Source organism: Aulonocara stuartgranti, assembly GCF_965226115.1.
Source record: "Aulonocara stuartgranti genome assembly, chromosome: 20".
NCBI lineage: Eukaryota > Metazoa > Chordata > Actinopteri > Cichliformes > Cichlidae > Aulonocara > Aulonocara stuartgranti.
In genome coordinates, this window is record NC_138956.1 from 9,298,621 (window position 1) to 9,315,722 (window position 17,102).

The 17,102-nt window shown below is 38.6% G+C and overlaps 1 protein-coding gene across 1 annotated transcript in view; it reads left to right on the forward strand.

Annotated features, from left to right (window-relative positions):
- Positions 1 to 17,102, forward strand: part of mtcl2 (microtubule crosslinking factor 2) — an 88,062-nt gene that overhangs the window by 8,304 nt on the left and 62,656 nt on the right. Inside the window, exon 4 of the mRNA XM_082518727.1 lies at positions 10,323 to 10,472. Within this exon, the coding sequence (XP_082374853.1) occupies positions 10,323 to 10,472 (150 nt within the window). The remainder of the gene's footprint in view (positions 1 to 10,322; positions 10,473 to 17,102) is intronic.

The following is a 17,102-nucleotide window of genomic DNA, read 5'->3' on the forward strand; positions in this document are numbered from 1 at the left end:
TGCATGTGTGTTCGTGTGTGTGTGTGTGTGTGTGTGTGTGTTTGCATGCATTAAGCCGTGGCTAAGCTTCTCTTTCTCTAGTGTGTATCAGCCACTCCTCTGTTTATTCTGGTAGCTTCATTATTCGTATTTTAAAAACACACACTCTACCTACCCCTATGACTCCACTGTGATTAGGCTGTACTGGAAAACTTTAATCTTCACTTTGCTTTAATAGGAGTTAAAAAAAATTGACGTTGTTTAAAGGTTTTCAGTGTTGCAGATTTAAAAGCTCTGAATTTCTGACTCAGAGCATAAAAGTTTAATTATAAAAACAAGCGAAATTGTTTAGAGACTCTTCAACTTTGCCATTAACTAAGTCATAGAAACCAAAATCATCCAACTGTCTGTAATGTGCCATTTGTTGTACAACTAAATATTAGCACTGTTGTATTTTTGTGCACATTTTAGTAACCCTAAAGTTGACATCAGATGTGTGAAAATAATCAAAGGACATTTTTCAATTGGAAAATGTTCATAGGTTTGAGTGGAGTATTGCCTCAAAAATGAATGCACAGTTAATTAAGCAGTAAGATGCACAAACATCCCCCAGTTCATCCCCACAGTAAAAGTAAAAGTATGGCACAATGTACCGTTTTAAAATGAAGCAGTTTTCTGTATTAATTTTTTAAGGATTTTTTCCCATATTTTTAACCACACTGAATTTACAAATACTCTGTTTAAAAATCAATAATTTACTGACATAAAATTACTTGGATATTTTCCTTTTTTAAATGAAATCTCTTTTAGTACCCTTATAATGGTTCATCGTAAGGGGATGCATCATAAAGTTTTACACAAAATCTACCAGTGTAGCAATGGTATGCTGGCGTCAGTGTTCTTATCCTTTAATAGGCATGAAGTCCAGAAGGCCAGATTCAAAAAAGCCCAGTGTTTTCATTTGTACACAGAAGTGCATTAAGTAGTAGCTCTATACTGCCCCTTTCATAGTGCAATGTAACATAAAACTATCAGTTTAGATTGAGTGGCTGTTGCTCCATAAGATCAGCTAGTGATCCAAGTAAAGGGTGGTAAGTCCCTGAGGCTTTGCAAGATGGTCATAAAATAACTAATAAACATTCACTGATTCACCTTTTTAAATTACTCAACTAAAATCAAACAATACACTCCTTATATGTAAGTTTCGTTTTGACAGTGGGTTGAAAATACATGTTTCTTTGCATTTACAGTAGGCCTCACAAAAGCTTGGTGCAATGCCAAACAGCTATCAAGTATGACAGTCATACTGATTATCTTAAACAAGAGTAAACATGAGTGAAAATCTCAGTGCTTCTTCTTCTTCTTGCTCCAGAGAAATGTGCGAACTTATTGTATAAAACGTTTTATTGAGCTACGGTTCTTGTGGTTGACGCGCCCCAGTGTTTTTGCACTTCATGGTCCAACTTGACCTTGATTTGCCGAGCAGCTCTGCCCTGAGCTGCTTTGCAAAAGTAATTGGCTTAACTACTGTTGATGCATTAGATTCGATGACTCACTCGCATGCAAGTGGAAACAAATCAGCAAAAGTACTCCTTTCCTTACTCTGCCTCTTTCAGTCTATTCTCAAGGCCTTTAGTTGTCCTTTAGGGAGAGCACGTGGGCTGAAAGTCAGATGGAAAAAAGTCAGAATGACAAGTGAAAGAAATGGTGAACTAGAAAGAGTGTGTCTTCACTCTAATGTGTTTGTCATGTGAATACTTTCTGACACAAACATGTCCTTATGTACATCATGTGCTCTTATTTGTGCCCATTTAGAAATCTTGCGGGTGTCTGCTTGCATGTGACTGCCTGTTTTTATATGTGTGTTTGTAAGGGTTCAGTAGGTCTACAGCCATCAGACTCTCTATGAGAATTCCTGACATCATTTCCTGTCCTACTCACTCACTACTCTCATTCCCACAGGCAACAGGCATCTGGACACACAGAGGAAATAGTTGTTAGGATTCTCATGATGTTAGCTCATTGGTACTTCACATTTCCAGAAAAAAGTCAGTTATTCACTCACTTGTCTTAAGGGTGTGACTGTATCTGACTGTATCTCAAGTAGATTGTTTTAAGATGATTTCCACCTGAGAACAAGTAATATTTTAAAAGGATATAGTTTTAAAAGGCAAAACTTTTAAGGTGAACTTACCTTTTTCAGAAGATGAGTAGATTCCCTTTGTGAGAGAGATTTACAAGGTGTTTAGCATAGCTTAGCATTAGGCCTGGGCCTTGAACACTTCTTTTAAGTTGCCCAAATAAGGAGACACCCCTGCCCTCTGCAGCAGTGAGTGTAAATCGGGACAGCTTTACGGTGCTTTGTACAATATTTATGCTACATATGGTACCTGTGTGCAGTCTGTGCTCCCGGTAATGTCAACACGATATATAAAGTAGACCATAATAATTTGACAAATATTTATGAATTCTTTTTCTCGTTTTTCTCTGTTTTGTCATTTAGTTCAGTTCATTTTTTCCATTATAATACTTCCTATCTTTGTACCACACAGTAGATGTGTGTGTGCGTGCGTGTTAGGGGGAGGGTGCTTCCTGTAGATGTTCTTATAAATGCATTGTCACTTGGTCAAGAGTCATCCTGCCTCTCACTCATTCACGCATGAACATCAGACAGACTTCCAGCTGAGAGGAACCATGTTTTTTAAAAATATACTCAACTAACCACAAGCTATAACCTCAATGCATCTTGAAAAGTTACGGACTAGACAAGATGTCGTCACTCTGAAAGCCTTACACTAGTTCTCACAAAAAGACAGCCATCCAAACGCACACATGCTCACTATCATCAAAAGCAGCAGTGTACATTTATCTTATATCTTATTTGCATTGTGTGTGTGCTTGTGTGTGTGTGTGTGTGCTTGTGATAAAAATTTCTAAAGTGGGATTTGTTTTTACTGTTTAATAACACTGTGTGAGTTCCAGTAAAAATGTTCCTCTTGTGTTGCTCTCACATACACACGCACACAAACACACACATACTGTAGGAAGTTGCTGTTTCCATGCGTGTGTCACGCTTTACATTTCAGGAAGTTAACAGTAAAATGCTTATGTAGAATTATTTTTGGATGTTACAGAGTCCAGCAGAAGTGCTTATAGCAACAGGACGTGCCCTGTGAAGAACTACAGCAGCTTCAGTCCCACCCCTACTGAGCAGATACCTGTTTGTATGCATGCATTAATGAAAACATGTTTAAAAATGATTGCTGGTGATACTGGAGGCGAGATCACACATTCCCAGCATGCCAGCGACTGTGAGAATTCCTCACTTTTCACTACCTCTCTCCCTCCTTGTGGCTCTCTCTCTCACACCCTCTTTTCTAAGATAGATGGATCACAGCCTGCACAGCTGTCACAACACTGTCTGTTTCTCTTCTTCTTTCACACATAATGGTTTATATATAGACACGAAGCAGACCACTTGTGACGTAACACCCTCTAAGTGGGTACTGAAGGGCCAGAATGTTGGACGACTGTGGAAAAGGTCAGCATCGTGAACAGTAAACATCAAGACCAGGGCTACCTCTGTGTCACCCACCGTCTCCATCAAAATCAGGCAGTTCACTTGAGCAGACTTAAATAAAATGTGTTCTCCTCACCTTTACCTTGAATTATATTTGAAGTTTAATAAAAACAAATGATAGAGTCATATGGGATGTTTTCTTTCCTCCATACTGTGATAAGTTATCATTATCATGGTTGTAAATGATGACAGGACTCATGCAAAATGATGCACTGATGCAACATTAGGCTTTTCGAAGCAATAGTGAAGATATCCACTTTGGATCACTGAAGGCCTAGAAATATAAATAACTGTCCTTTTAGATTGAAATAGTTAGAACTGAAATAGTTTTTGTCTTCCAGTCTGTAATTCAATTCAAATTCATATTCAAATTTCAAATTAATGACCTCATATTATCTTTAAACACTGGGACTGACTGAAGACTGGTCATTCCCTAGACAGCATGTCATCGTGTTTACATTTATTAATAGCTGCTGTTTCCTGTTCTCACAGGATCAAATGTATGTTTATCCAGCTACGTCAAAAAAGCCAGCAATTTCCATTGAATATACTGCAGTTATTTGCGTGGCTTTTTATTGTATCATATTATGTGTCAAATAAAAAATCCGACTGTTTAATTACTGCATGCAAACATTCAAAATGGGTTACCTGAAATGAAATTACAAGCAAGCAGCGGTGTTTTAGATAGCTTTTCAAAAACACTCCTTGTTTATATGTGCTGCTACAAGCTTATTCAGCATTACTCTGATCCAAGATAAACTGATGGGTTCAGCTTAACAGTAGGCAGTCAATAATTCTACATAGAGCCACTCTTTGTAAGCATATTTCAGAGCTCATTAAAAAAAACAATGCGCTCAACTCCAAGGCTGAGTGTTACAGTTTCACTAGAGTCATCGCTCCCCGACATGAATCTGCAGCGATTTCTAAATTGGTAAATGGAAGGCTGAACCGCTGCAGAGTGCTGATGTAAATAAAACTACAGACTGAACAATTGTTACTGTCATATTTTTACATTAGCAGAAATGGTTATGTTCCTATTTGATTTGACAGCAGAATGGCTATAGCGCTGGAGTGCAGGCAGACAAAGCAGAGTGAAGTGGCATTCAGAAATGGAACTGTGAATCCCACACATGTTCAGCACTTAAAAATTCAAAGTTGGAAAACAATGGACAAAGCCAAAGTGGTTTAGTAACTGTGAGTGATTTCAAAGACCATCAGGACTGACTGAACCTGTCGGTCGCTATCTGAACCACGATATTAGCATGAGTCTTATTTTAATTTCTGTATGCTGTGAGGTAGAACAGCTGTAGATCCGAGGTCAGTACTCAGTCATGTTTTCTTGGAAATTAGGTGGTGTAACACATGTAAATCCTGTTTCTTAAAGAGCTACGTGTGCGGTGTAGCAGAGTACATTATTATCCATTCAGTTCAGGTGATTTCTTACCAGCTAGCATAAAATCAAGAATGAGCTTGCCTAGGGACCCTTTTCCGTTAAGCTCTGGAATTTTAGTTAGAGTAGGTTTCAAGAAAATGTTTGGTGATAGGCTCATTGTAGCAATGTTGGAAAAGTTTTCTTTCAGCTGTTGAGCAATTCAAATATAGCATGCCAACCTGCTAGCACGTAAACTAAGGATTTTAGTGGAAGAAACAGATGAAGACATTTTGCTTAAGCTGTTATTTCTCATTGTCATTGCCAATAATGGCCTCCTTCACTTACATTAATGTCTTGTTCCAGTTCTGGTTAACAGCTACCAAATGCAAGCGCACCACTTTAAACCAACTCCAGATCTTTTAGTTGTTTAATTGATCAGGTAAAAATTAAAGCACTTGCCAGACAAAGGCTCAGTTAATTTTGTACCTCTAAACCAGGGGACTGGACATAGAAATTGCTGTAATTCCTAAACAGTTAATGCAATGCTTTAGCTAAGTCCCTGAATTAAAGCTAAAAGACTTATTTGTTTGATTTAAACGCAGTGGTGGTGTACAGAGACAAAATTACAAAAAAGAAAACCTCAGACAATAAGAGAGATGCGGTAGAGCACAGCAGGAAGCAGGACCCAGGACAGGCATGGGCTGTGATGCATCAGATTATCATAACCTGCACAATTCTCAGATGAGTGAAAAGTGGTGCAACCACACACACACACAACACACAGACTTTACATTACTGAGCTGGCATGTAAAAGATCATTTTGTTATCTGCACTGGGCATTTGCATTATCACAAGCAGTTCTGGGCTGCAGTGCATGAGTTAAAAAAAGAAACATATTGAATAAAAGAGTTTGTTCATGAGTTGAGGTAAAGACATAAATTATATTTTCTTTATCTGTAAATATATTTTTACAAGATTTCTGTAAATTATTAACTGATATATAATTTGTCATAATACCTTTTTTCACCCTTCACCAACACAGATAAGTACAGTATGCACATGCTCAACTTTTTGCCTTAACATAAACCCACAGATAACCTGCGTATGTCTAAATTAGACTGATCTAATTTTTTTAAACCGCTCTTTCAAGAGGCGAGTGCCAAATATTTTTTTTGTATGCTTTGTACCTCAGGATAAGAACAAGTGCATGCAAATACACACACGGCCACGTAAACACACACAAGCGGCTGCACATAAAACCCCTCTGATAAGATCTACAGGGATAGAGTCGTTGTTAAAGAGAGATGTCCGTTATGGAAAGAAAGCAGCTGTGTGTGTGTTTGTGGAGAAACAAGACTCCAGTTGTTAAGCGCAATCAAACACAAATAACCGCACAGTGTGCATGAAAAAAAGAGTGATTGGGTGACTAACTGCCACTTGTAGAATGATGTGACTGTTTCCCCCCTGCGGCCTGATTTTCACCCTTTTCTGTAGGTTTAATGCTTTTCTTCCACACCTCCCTGTCACACACTCGCTCCTTCATTCTCTAACACATGCGCACATGTATACACACACACACACGCGCGCAGACACACATCTTCTCAGTCAGCTGACACCCTGACTGAATTCTAATTACATCCTATGGCTCTGTTGCTGGGTAAAAACCACAGCTTCAATGGTATTAAATTCCTTCACGTTTCCCTTTAACATAGAAGAACAGTGCAGCATTTACTGGGAGTCAAAAGGCTGACGAAGGAGTGTTAATGAAGGGGACAATATAGAAGTGAGGGTGGGAGGAGGAACAAAGGAAGGGGGAGATGGATAAGCCATAAATCTGTGTGTGTGCATAGTGAAAAACTTTTGGGCTTTGTGTTTTTTATATATTGTTTTTGCTCTAGCTTAGGGATATCAAGTTCTGGTAGCTCATGCCTCAGACTGTCCTTTAAGTATTTTTTTTCTTTCTTTTTTTTCTTTCTTTTTTTTTTTACTGTGGGCTAATTTTACAAAACAGAGATTTCTGTGATAGACAAAACACATTTAATGTTTGTCTATTACTTAATTACATTGACGAAGTATGAAGGGCCATGGGAGAGGTTTGCATGGGTAGGAAAAGTTGTAAAACGTCTGAAAATAAAGTTAAAAGTCCAAGATTTTTGCCCTCCTTCACATTTTCCAAAGAAAGGGCAATTCTGGTCCCAGGCCTTATGTTTGACACCCCTACTCTAACTAATCAACTAATCAACTCTAAGTCTAACGGTCAAAAGTTGCTTACCACGGTATGGGTGTACAAATACAAGGACATGTTATATAGAAATATAGACGTACGCAATACTTTTGTTAACTCCCTTGAATTAAAGAGTTTGCATTTCAGTCACATCCTGATTGACTGTTGCAGCATTCATAATGATGATGTATAGAAGCAAAACTAGAAAAACTGTGTCAGTGTACAAATATTCCTGGATCCAGCTGTACAGTACATTACAGTTTACTAAATGTTCAATAGCTAACTGGTTAGCTTATATTGGTATATTTTTTTAACCAGCCCAACATGTGAGGTGACTGAAAATGAACAGATAGACAGACAGCAACAAAATAATATTTTCATGTTAATAACTTTTGTCTAAAATAAAGTCTCTTCATATAATAATAAGATGAGAGATGCCTGAATAAAGTTCAGAAAAAAACTTAAAATAAAGACTTAAAATGAGTTGAATACCACTGGAACTATTAGAAACTACACACACACACACATTTGAGCATGAATTGGAGCATGGTGGAGCTGCGAGAGCATTTGGATAGAGTGAGGGTACAGAGGGGCATTGTGCATCCTGGCACCAATTCAAACTCATCCACAAAGACACAGACGTAAAAAAAACACATTCAGACGTACAATTACAAACTGTGTTCAAGAGAGTCGTTTCAAACAAGCAGCGAGACGCACTGTACCAGTGATGCTCAAACAGACACCTGATACACACACACACACACACATTTACAAAGTGCACAAGCAGACAGTCCGTTACATGCATTTATAAACTCTAACAGGAGTATTGTTGAAACCACATAAATCCACTCTGACTAATAGTGGTTCCACTGGTGCTGCAGCTTCTATTCAGATATGCACTATTTACACTACAAACAAAAAAACACCTCTATTTTTTAAAACTCACACCTGCCTGTCTCACAGCTAAATATTAAATACAACGAGTTCATTGATAACAAATCATTGAAGCCTGCACCAGTTAACTGCTAAAATGAAAAGTGGTCAGTATAAACTGTTAAACCATTGGAGACAAAAACCCTCATCCCACTAGATTAAATCAGTATGGAGGTTAATGGGGTTTAAGTGCATTTTTGAACTACTGAGTGATGATTGAACAGATTTTCCCCCGAAACACTAGATGAAGTCTTTTACTTAGTTCCCAATGGGAACCATTAAAGTTTAATTTGATCAAATGTAATGCAGCCTCTTAAAATAAAAGCCCTCATATTTAGTTTGAATTGAGCAAAAAGCAATCAGTTTGAAGGTGAAATTGATATTTATTAAAACAAATGACCCCTTTTCTCTGCACAAGCTCATTTTTTCTGTGTTTGTCTTCTTTAATAACCAGCGATGACTGATTAAATGCGATACAGCGATCTGTCCAGTGGAATAGTTTTTGCTCTTTAGTCGGGGCTTCGGCTCATTAGCCTCTGGTAATTTTCACTGCTAGATAATTGACAAACCTCTATACTGAAAGCCATAATTGGGATTTGACTACCTTTTATTTTTTGCAATTCTTCACAGTGTTTTGTGCGATATCATACTTTGTGCAGACATTTTTTTATGAAAAAAATGCTAAAAAGTCTTGATTCGAGTGTTTGTGTGTTACTGCTGACACTGATAATTTTGGGGTTGTATATTTGATTTTTGCTGTCAGTTTATTCCCCTTTCTATCCTGATACAACAAACAAACCACAACACATGAATGTGAATGAATATGGGACAACAGAAAAACAGCCGTTGACATCAGTATATTTCACACTTTATTTTCAGACCTTTCGATATTTATCAAATACCAATCATCAGCTGATATATCACTGGGCCCCTATGCAAACTCTTAACTGGCTGTGTAAAGACTATGACGTGAATACTGAATACAGTGTTTCGGGATGATGTCGGTGTGTAATTTTGTGTATTGTTTCCCCAAAACACATTGAAGAACCAGTTTTGCATCGGTGTTGCAGATCAGGGCACTCTTTGTTTTTCAGACAGCAAAACGCTGCTTAATTCAGCTTCATGCCATGCAAGTTTGCAAACTAGACAAATTTATTTAACTCGCCTCATTTTAGAAGTTGTTCTGATTTTTAATACTGTAACAGCATGATAGCTTTACTAAAACCGCAATGCAGTTGTCACATGGGATTTTAATTTTTTTTTTTTCCCCCAGCTGCTGGTGTCGACTTTGGTGTCACTCTCTGACATTAGAAACTTTTAATGAATAACTGCCCTCAGGGCTTTGGTGGTGGGGGAGGCAGTCCGGGGAGGGGGGCACAATCAGACTTTCATGAGATCATTTTATGTATAAAAGATCAGTCCCTGCTAGGCTGCTATTAATTATCTTTTCTGGTATTATTATTGAAAAAAAAAAAGTCCCCTCATCATTGTCCCCAAGTAGTGCCTGTATAAACTTCCTCCTGATGTATAATACACTCTTAAGTCTCAGCCCAAATAACAAGTATTTAACTAGTTCTTTTTTTTCTCCAGCACTATTTTAATAACATTTCTGATATTTGCATAGCCCAGATGTTCTATTTTACCTGAACAGAGATTAATAACATAATAAGTAACCTCCCTCAACCTTGGTGAACTTACAATCCGAGATAACAACACTCTGGGGTTCCTTTTGGAGAAAAATATGCATTTACACACACATTGCTTGAAACTACTCTTACCCTAGATGTCTGAATTAAATGGATATGACTTAGGTTTGCTACAGCTGAGAATATTTTAAGTACACACCACAGTATGATTATGTCTGTAACTTTAGTTCCTTGTTAGGTGTTTCCTAGGATCATGGATCATGCCCTAATAACTTGAACAACACATTATTCATGTTATGTGGATATTGTCATTAAACTGAAACGATCCGATGAAGACGATAAGGTCTTGAAGGAGTCTATGAATGGATCATTTTAGCATTTTAGCTAGGCAGCATAATGTTGTTATAATATCTGATAAAGCGAACAACCTGCAGGGTCCTAATATGTGTCTGTGTGCCCAAATACCTGATCGTGTAAAAGAAATTCTGAGGCAAACGGACTTTCATGCATGATATTTAGGTATCATTGTGACGACTGACACACTGAGCTAAACTTCCCAACCTCTACCCCTCCATCTTCCCCTCACAGGTGGCAAAGGACGTGTCCATCCGTCTCCACAGCCAGCTGGACAGTGTGGAGAAGAAGAGGAGTCGTCTTGAGCAGGAGAATGAGGAGCTGAGGGTCCGCCTGCAGGATCTGGAGGTTGCTAAACAGGTCCTGCAGCAGGAGATTGACAAGGTAGGATCAAAACTTTGCATCTGAGTCAGGAGAGGCCAAGCTGGGTAGTTGGCCGACTGAACAGGGCTGTTAGATAGCATTAGTTTTGCACTACTACTACTAAACTGTCAGCATATCAATGTTACTACTATTTATAGCTTTGCTGGTATGTGTTTGTCTAGGCTGGAGCATTTCAAACAATAATCACCATATAGCTGTTGTCTTTCCAGCAGAAGCCATGTACTGAGAAACCATTTAAAAAAGGTTTGCCAGTTGAAGTAGATTACAAGACTACAAGTTAAGATGTGTGTTTGTTTAGGTTCAGACTTGACTAGAAATTTCATTTAAACACTGAGGTTCAGGCAGATCCCTATTTAGCCTGTCGTGGATTTGGGACCTTTGAAGAAAACTGTTTACTGTGCTCAGTTTGTCTTGAAGCCTCCAGAGAGTCTGTTCTTTTCTGGTGTTCACTTCCTTTCTGCCACTCGGCTGCAACTCTAGGGACTTTTTTGTTATACTAAGTGTAGCCAATAAAAACTGTAATGAAAAGGAAGAATAGAAACTGATGTCAGGACTCGGTGAAGTGAAAATAAACATAACAGAGTTGATGTTGCTGCCCTTTTTTTTTTAATGGGAAAAAATACGAGTAAGTGTATTTGCACATAGATTTGGTCTGAGAGAAGCGTAATGTGAGTGAAAAGCAGAAAATGAGGCTACAGTTCTGCATCCAATTCCTCCCTCTTTCTGCTTATTGTCTCTTTTGCCAATGTCTAATGGTCTGACGGTCACAGCCTTGGCTCAGGACCAGGTCCCTGATGTGGCTCGGGTTGGGATGGATGGCTGGGTTCCTGGCAGGGGATCTGGGTCTGTCTGCTCTGGTCTGGCTGGACTGTGTGTTCCCTTGGTACAATTGGGCGTTTGCTGTTTGTGGATTGAAGGAAGATGGCTGGGTTTCATCACCCTTCACCTGGCTGTCTTTCAGATGAAGTGTAGTGGTGCATCCACTACAGATGATATACACATACGTACATTCTGAATAGCTGCTTCTTGTCTATTATATACATTTCCCCTTGTTTTTTCTCAGCTCCTGGAGGTATCTTGTACTACTACTACAAGTTTGCAATATTGCACTATTTACCAGCCTCTGTTGAACTACCATTAAATACTACTATTAAACTGAAATATGTGTAGCACTGTGAGATTTCATGCCACTGTACAGATGTCAAAAAATCTTAGTTGACCTTCTCTAAAAAAAAAAATTTTAAAAAAAAAGGTTCAGTGCAACTCTGCCAGGTGAGGCTTCCACAAGTGGGGGGTGTTTAAAAATAGATGAACAGTTCTCAGTGAATTTCAAATAGCTTGCTTGCCATCCCCATCCCTAACATCCACAGTGATGGAGATGCAACACCCTAATATCTCAATGATTTGATTTATATTTCCAGCCCTCACCAATGGTTTGATTTAAAGACTGAGCTTCCTTTGCATGAGTCTGTGGAATAGATTTTTATATTGTAGCAGTTTTAATTGGTAAAAGTATTATTGGTTTGTTTAATATCCTGCAAATATGAGATTTTGTTTGAAATCTCATATTGCAGTTCGTGTTTTTCTTTACTGTACATTTTGAATGCTTTTCCTTCAAAACACAGCAGCTCTCGAGTCATCTGAATAATGTAATGAGTCATAATGAAAAAATTCACAACCCTTTGTTTTCAGTTATCAAAATGTCAGTTTTCCACAAAGCTTAATTGTTGGCCATTAGAAATGGATACAACCGGATGCTAATCTTGTTGCTATGAAATTTCTTCCCTTGGAGTTATAATTGTTATTTATACTGTCATTTTTTAAGCACAGGCTTTAATGTTTTACTTTTTACAATTAAAAGATCCTGATAGTTCCTGGTATTTGGAAGAAAGCTTTCATCCATCTAAAGCAAAATAGCCCATTGGCTATTGTATTATGTCACCAATCATACACTAAAGCAGAGCTACAAAGTCTCACCAAGTGGAAAGTACCATGGTTATTTCTCACCTAGCACAGCAGGCTGTTGACTGACTGGATGCCTGATGTGCTATGAACTAACATGGTTTCATAAGCCTTGTTTTGGGACTGCTGTGCAGAGTCATGCTAACCCTTCAGTGAAGGGAGTTCTTCACATAGCTGATGTGATTCAGAGAGCTGTGTTTGTGTGCATGTTCATCCACAAAGGAATGTCTCACTCATCTGTGTTTCACCTTCGACTGCACAGTACAAACACAAGAATTCAAGTACATCACAGAAAAGAGAGTGATAAGAGCGGCCGCCTTTCAGAGAGTGATAAAATATACACAGATATGCACAAAAAAATTATACGGTGAAGATAAACACACTGGACAGAAAGGGATTTAAGCACACAGACAGGAGTGCATGCAGTCAGTAAAGGCCTTGGTATTTCACAGCTGTAAATTAAGTTTGTGAATTATTGATTGTGTGGTGACTGCAGCCCACGGTCTGCACTGATATCGATATTCTTTAAAAAGAAGAGCTGTGCGGTGCACTGGCTAGACCTTTACTGTGCTGCTGCTGCTGCTGCTGCTGCAGGCCATCAATACCAAACTGGAAACAGGAGGATTAGTTTCTGTAGAGTAACAGTTTTAATGATTTAGCTACATAAACAGAAATAATGTCAATTAGAAGCAGACAAACATGTAATTTGATTGTTACATCTCGTTTGAATTGTCAATATTCTTTTTTAGTTCTTGCTTTATATGTATCATGTGTTGCTATAAATGGTAAAAACTATACATTAGAGGTTGGACTTATAGGTAGGTTTCTGTATGCGCATGTTTTTGTATTATATTAATATAATAAAAACACATTTTTAGCAATCGTTGTCAATATGCTTATAGGCTGCTATCATTTTTTAGTTTGCCAGTTGCAGAGCGAAAAACAATGATAGAAACAAGCACCGCTGTTGCATGTGTGCTTTATATTATCATTGCCAAATCTTCTCTTATATGCTAGTCTTTGGCAGTTGTGTGTTAGCCTTAGGTACATTCACATTATTAGTTGCAGTATTTTACTTATATGTTTGTAACATATTAGTTTCACTGACCGCAAATGATGCCTCTTTTATGACATACTTAATACTTAATCACAGCAGGTTTGGATGGTGCACTAGTGTTATTATGTTAGCCTTCTCCATTTGGTAACTTGAAGGTCAAGATCTGCCATATTTTAGAAAACTATGTCAATTTTGATATAGGAAGCAATGTCATTTATGCATAGATATAGACTTCATTAATCCCACACTGAAGAATTCCAGATTATAATTTATTTTATTTATAAAGAGTGACAAATTTCTCAAACCCTTTGGTCCAAACCTCCAAATGTCAATTTGGGTTGAAAAGGCCACATCATAATATTTCCATCACTTTCATAATTACATACCGAAAAGCCTTGTCTTGATTCAAACTGTGCATTTTTGTGGAGAAATTAAATCGTTCAGTTGATTTTTCGTGAATTTGTCTCCTATCTTATGTATTTTTAGAAAATGGTTCATGTAAAAGTTAAGTAAGAATTTTAATAGTTGCTAGAGTCTGACCGATGTAGGAGTTTGAAGACTGATACTGATACCAACTGATATTACATGAGCCGATTTTTTTTTAATCCAGATAAAACAAAAACATAAACAGATTTCCCCCAAATCTGTTACGCATAGTTTATTATTATTATTATTTATTTATTATGTTGTGCCCAAATCTACTCAGCTCAGATGATTGTTGTGTTTGCGGCGTTCCCAATAGGGAAGTTTGCAGAGTGCTCTCTGGTGTAAAAATCAAGACTGAAATGAAAACTCACAGTATAAAGTGCCTTGAGACAACTGTTGTTATGATTTGGTTGCATATAAATAAACATGAAGTAAACCGAATTTAAAAAATCCTTTGAAGGGTCGGGTCCAGAAGGGCGCCCAGTGTAAAAACTGGAGCTAAAGCTAATATGCGGATGCATCCATTGTAAATGTAGGAATGGCTGATAGTTAATTATCAGCTGTTATAAATATCAATACTAATAGATCGGAAAATAGATAATATTGGTTGATATTATATTAAATCAGTTGCCTCTCTTCTACAGATGTATACGCACTGTTAGACAAACACGCGTAAAACACAATTAATTTAGTCAAGCAGAAGGGCAATGTTTTCTCTCATTCATTTTCTCCACCCTTGTTTTCCTTTACCCTCATCCCTCTCTCACAGCCCGGCTCTCCCTTCCCCTCCTCCATTGCACCTCTGCTCTCCTCCTGCATCTCCCCATTTGTTATCACCTTCTATTCTTCCTGCCTCCCTCCCTTCCTCCTCTCCTGCTGCTCCCATAGAGATGCAGAGGAATGCTGATGCAGGGATTTCTTTTTCCATCTCTCTCCTCTCTCCCTTAAAATTTCTCCTCTGTCCAGCTCCTCCTGCTCCTCCTACTCAAGCCAGTCCGCCCCCTCTCCCTCCTTCATACCAAAGCCCTCATTCCCTCGCTCACTCATACCTCGCCTTTTTTGTCTTGTTTCCTCCCCTCCTCTGCTGCTGCAATCTTCCCTTCCCTCTCCAAAACCCATCGATCCATTCCAGCTGCTTGACCTTTGACAGAGGCAAGGTCAGATGTGATGAAGGGAGGAGTGGGTTAGAGTTATCGGATGTTAGGGAAGGATTGATTGAAGGAATGTAAGAAAGAAAAAAAATCATGGTTAGAAAGACAATAAAGCTGAGGTTGCAAGAGACTCTGTCTTTTGAATACAAGCCAGCCTGTCATTCAACCAGAGACCTTCTTTCATTTTACTTTCCTTCACACTTTATTTACGTCTTCTTTGTAACAATCAACAGAACAAGCAGCTCTTGTTTCTGGTTAATACCATTTATGCTGTCTGGATGTTGTCGTTCAGTGAGCCACTGTATTCACTGTAAATAGGTACTATCATTATAATAACACCAATTTACTGAATTTTAGTGAGTTTCTGTTTCGCTTAGTGAAGGGCAAAGGTGAGACGGATGAGAAGAAATAAAAGGACACTGACCTTGTAATGCAGATATCAGCAGATCAACTTCTGATACTGCCTGGAAGTATTTTGCATTAACAGCATATCTGTCTGTTGGTTTAGGCGAAGGCATAAATCTAAAGTTTTGCCACCCTGGATAATACTCAGTTCTTTATTGGCTCTTTTTTTGATAAGGAATGTATCCATGTTGCAGTGCTGCTGTGCTCCTAGCACCAATCCAGAGCTGTCTTTGTTTACAGAGTGCAATACAAGCTGACCAAAAGAACACAGAAGCTCCCTTTCCAGCCATGGCCACTCTGCCCCAAGCTGCTTAAACACAAAGGAGCAACATAGAGCTGAAGGTGAAAGATGAAGAGGTAGACAGGCGGAAGGGAGGTGAAACTGGGGGATACAAACAGCATAGTTCGTTTGTTGGTTGGTTGGCTGAACCTGTATATTGGAAGAAAAGAAGAAGACATAAAACAAAGAAATTATGGAAAGGAGGATAAAGAAGAAGAAATTAGGGCAAAAAATACTGACAGAAAGAGGAAAAGGGAGATGATGAGGAGGGGGAATATACCGTGTGGGTGGGGTCTTGTAAGGAGGGCTGGCAGTGGAGGAGATAACAGCCTTAATTGGAAAAAAAATCCTCAGTGACTGGAGGGTGAAGAGAGAAATGTGGCATGTCATTTCTCTTTCTGGTGCTTGTTTTTATTCATTGTGCATTTCTCTCTCTCTTTCTTTCTGTAATTGTTTCTTCCTCAGATTTACCCACACACACCATTACCTCTCTGCATGGGTTTAAATCCCATGTTTCCCTTGAAGGTCATTCAGCAGGGATCATACTCCCTTTCTGTGAGAGTGTGTGTGTGTGTGTCTGCATATGTGCATATGAGGGTTCAGAACCTAGTTGATGATGGTAAGGGGACTTCTGTGTATATGGGGACCTACACATTTATATAGTTGATATGTTTTCTGTCTGGCTTAATGAAGGAGAAGCAGAGTGGTAAGTACTTCTAATCACAGCCTGTATGTTTCAGTCCTGCAGGGCTGTTTCCTTTTTGTTACTTTTAAATGCCCCTCTCCACTCACTCTCTCTAATTCCCCACTTACTGCTGAAGGAAACTGTTCCCTGTTATTCCTGTCTTTCAGGAAGTGCTGCCTATTGTTTGCAGCAAGTTGAGGGATGTGGGGCAGGGGTAGCCAGAGACTTTGGAGTGAGCTTTTGTGCCTGTATGTGAGTCGACGTGTTACTGGGGATGTATTTGTGTCAATACGGGCTTAATATCTTAAATTTTAGTGTTTTGTCTGAAGATAACCTGAAACACTTGTGGAAACAGTGAAGCACCCAGCAGCACTATATTAATAACACATGTTAGTCATTTTTTAAAATGTATTTATTTACTTTTCCATACCAAACAAGTCACGACACTCCATGTCAGGCCAACAGTGAAAGCTGTGTGTTGTCTTCAGGGACACAAGTGTTGTTAAATGGGTCAGAGCATCAAAGTGGTCCACATTTGAACTTATCTGGGTCAGAGTGATTGATTAAGGTGAAGATAGGCTTAGAGAAAAATCAGTCACATAACCCCACTTCACACCTGAAACAGGGTAGTGTGTGTATATGTGTGTGTGTACATGTTTAGACA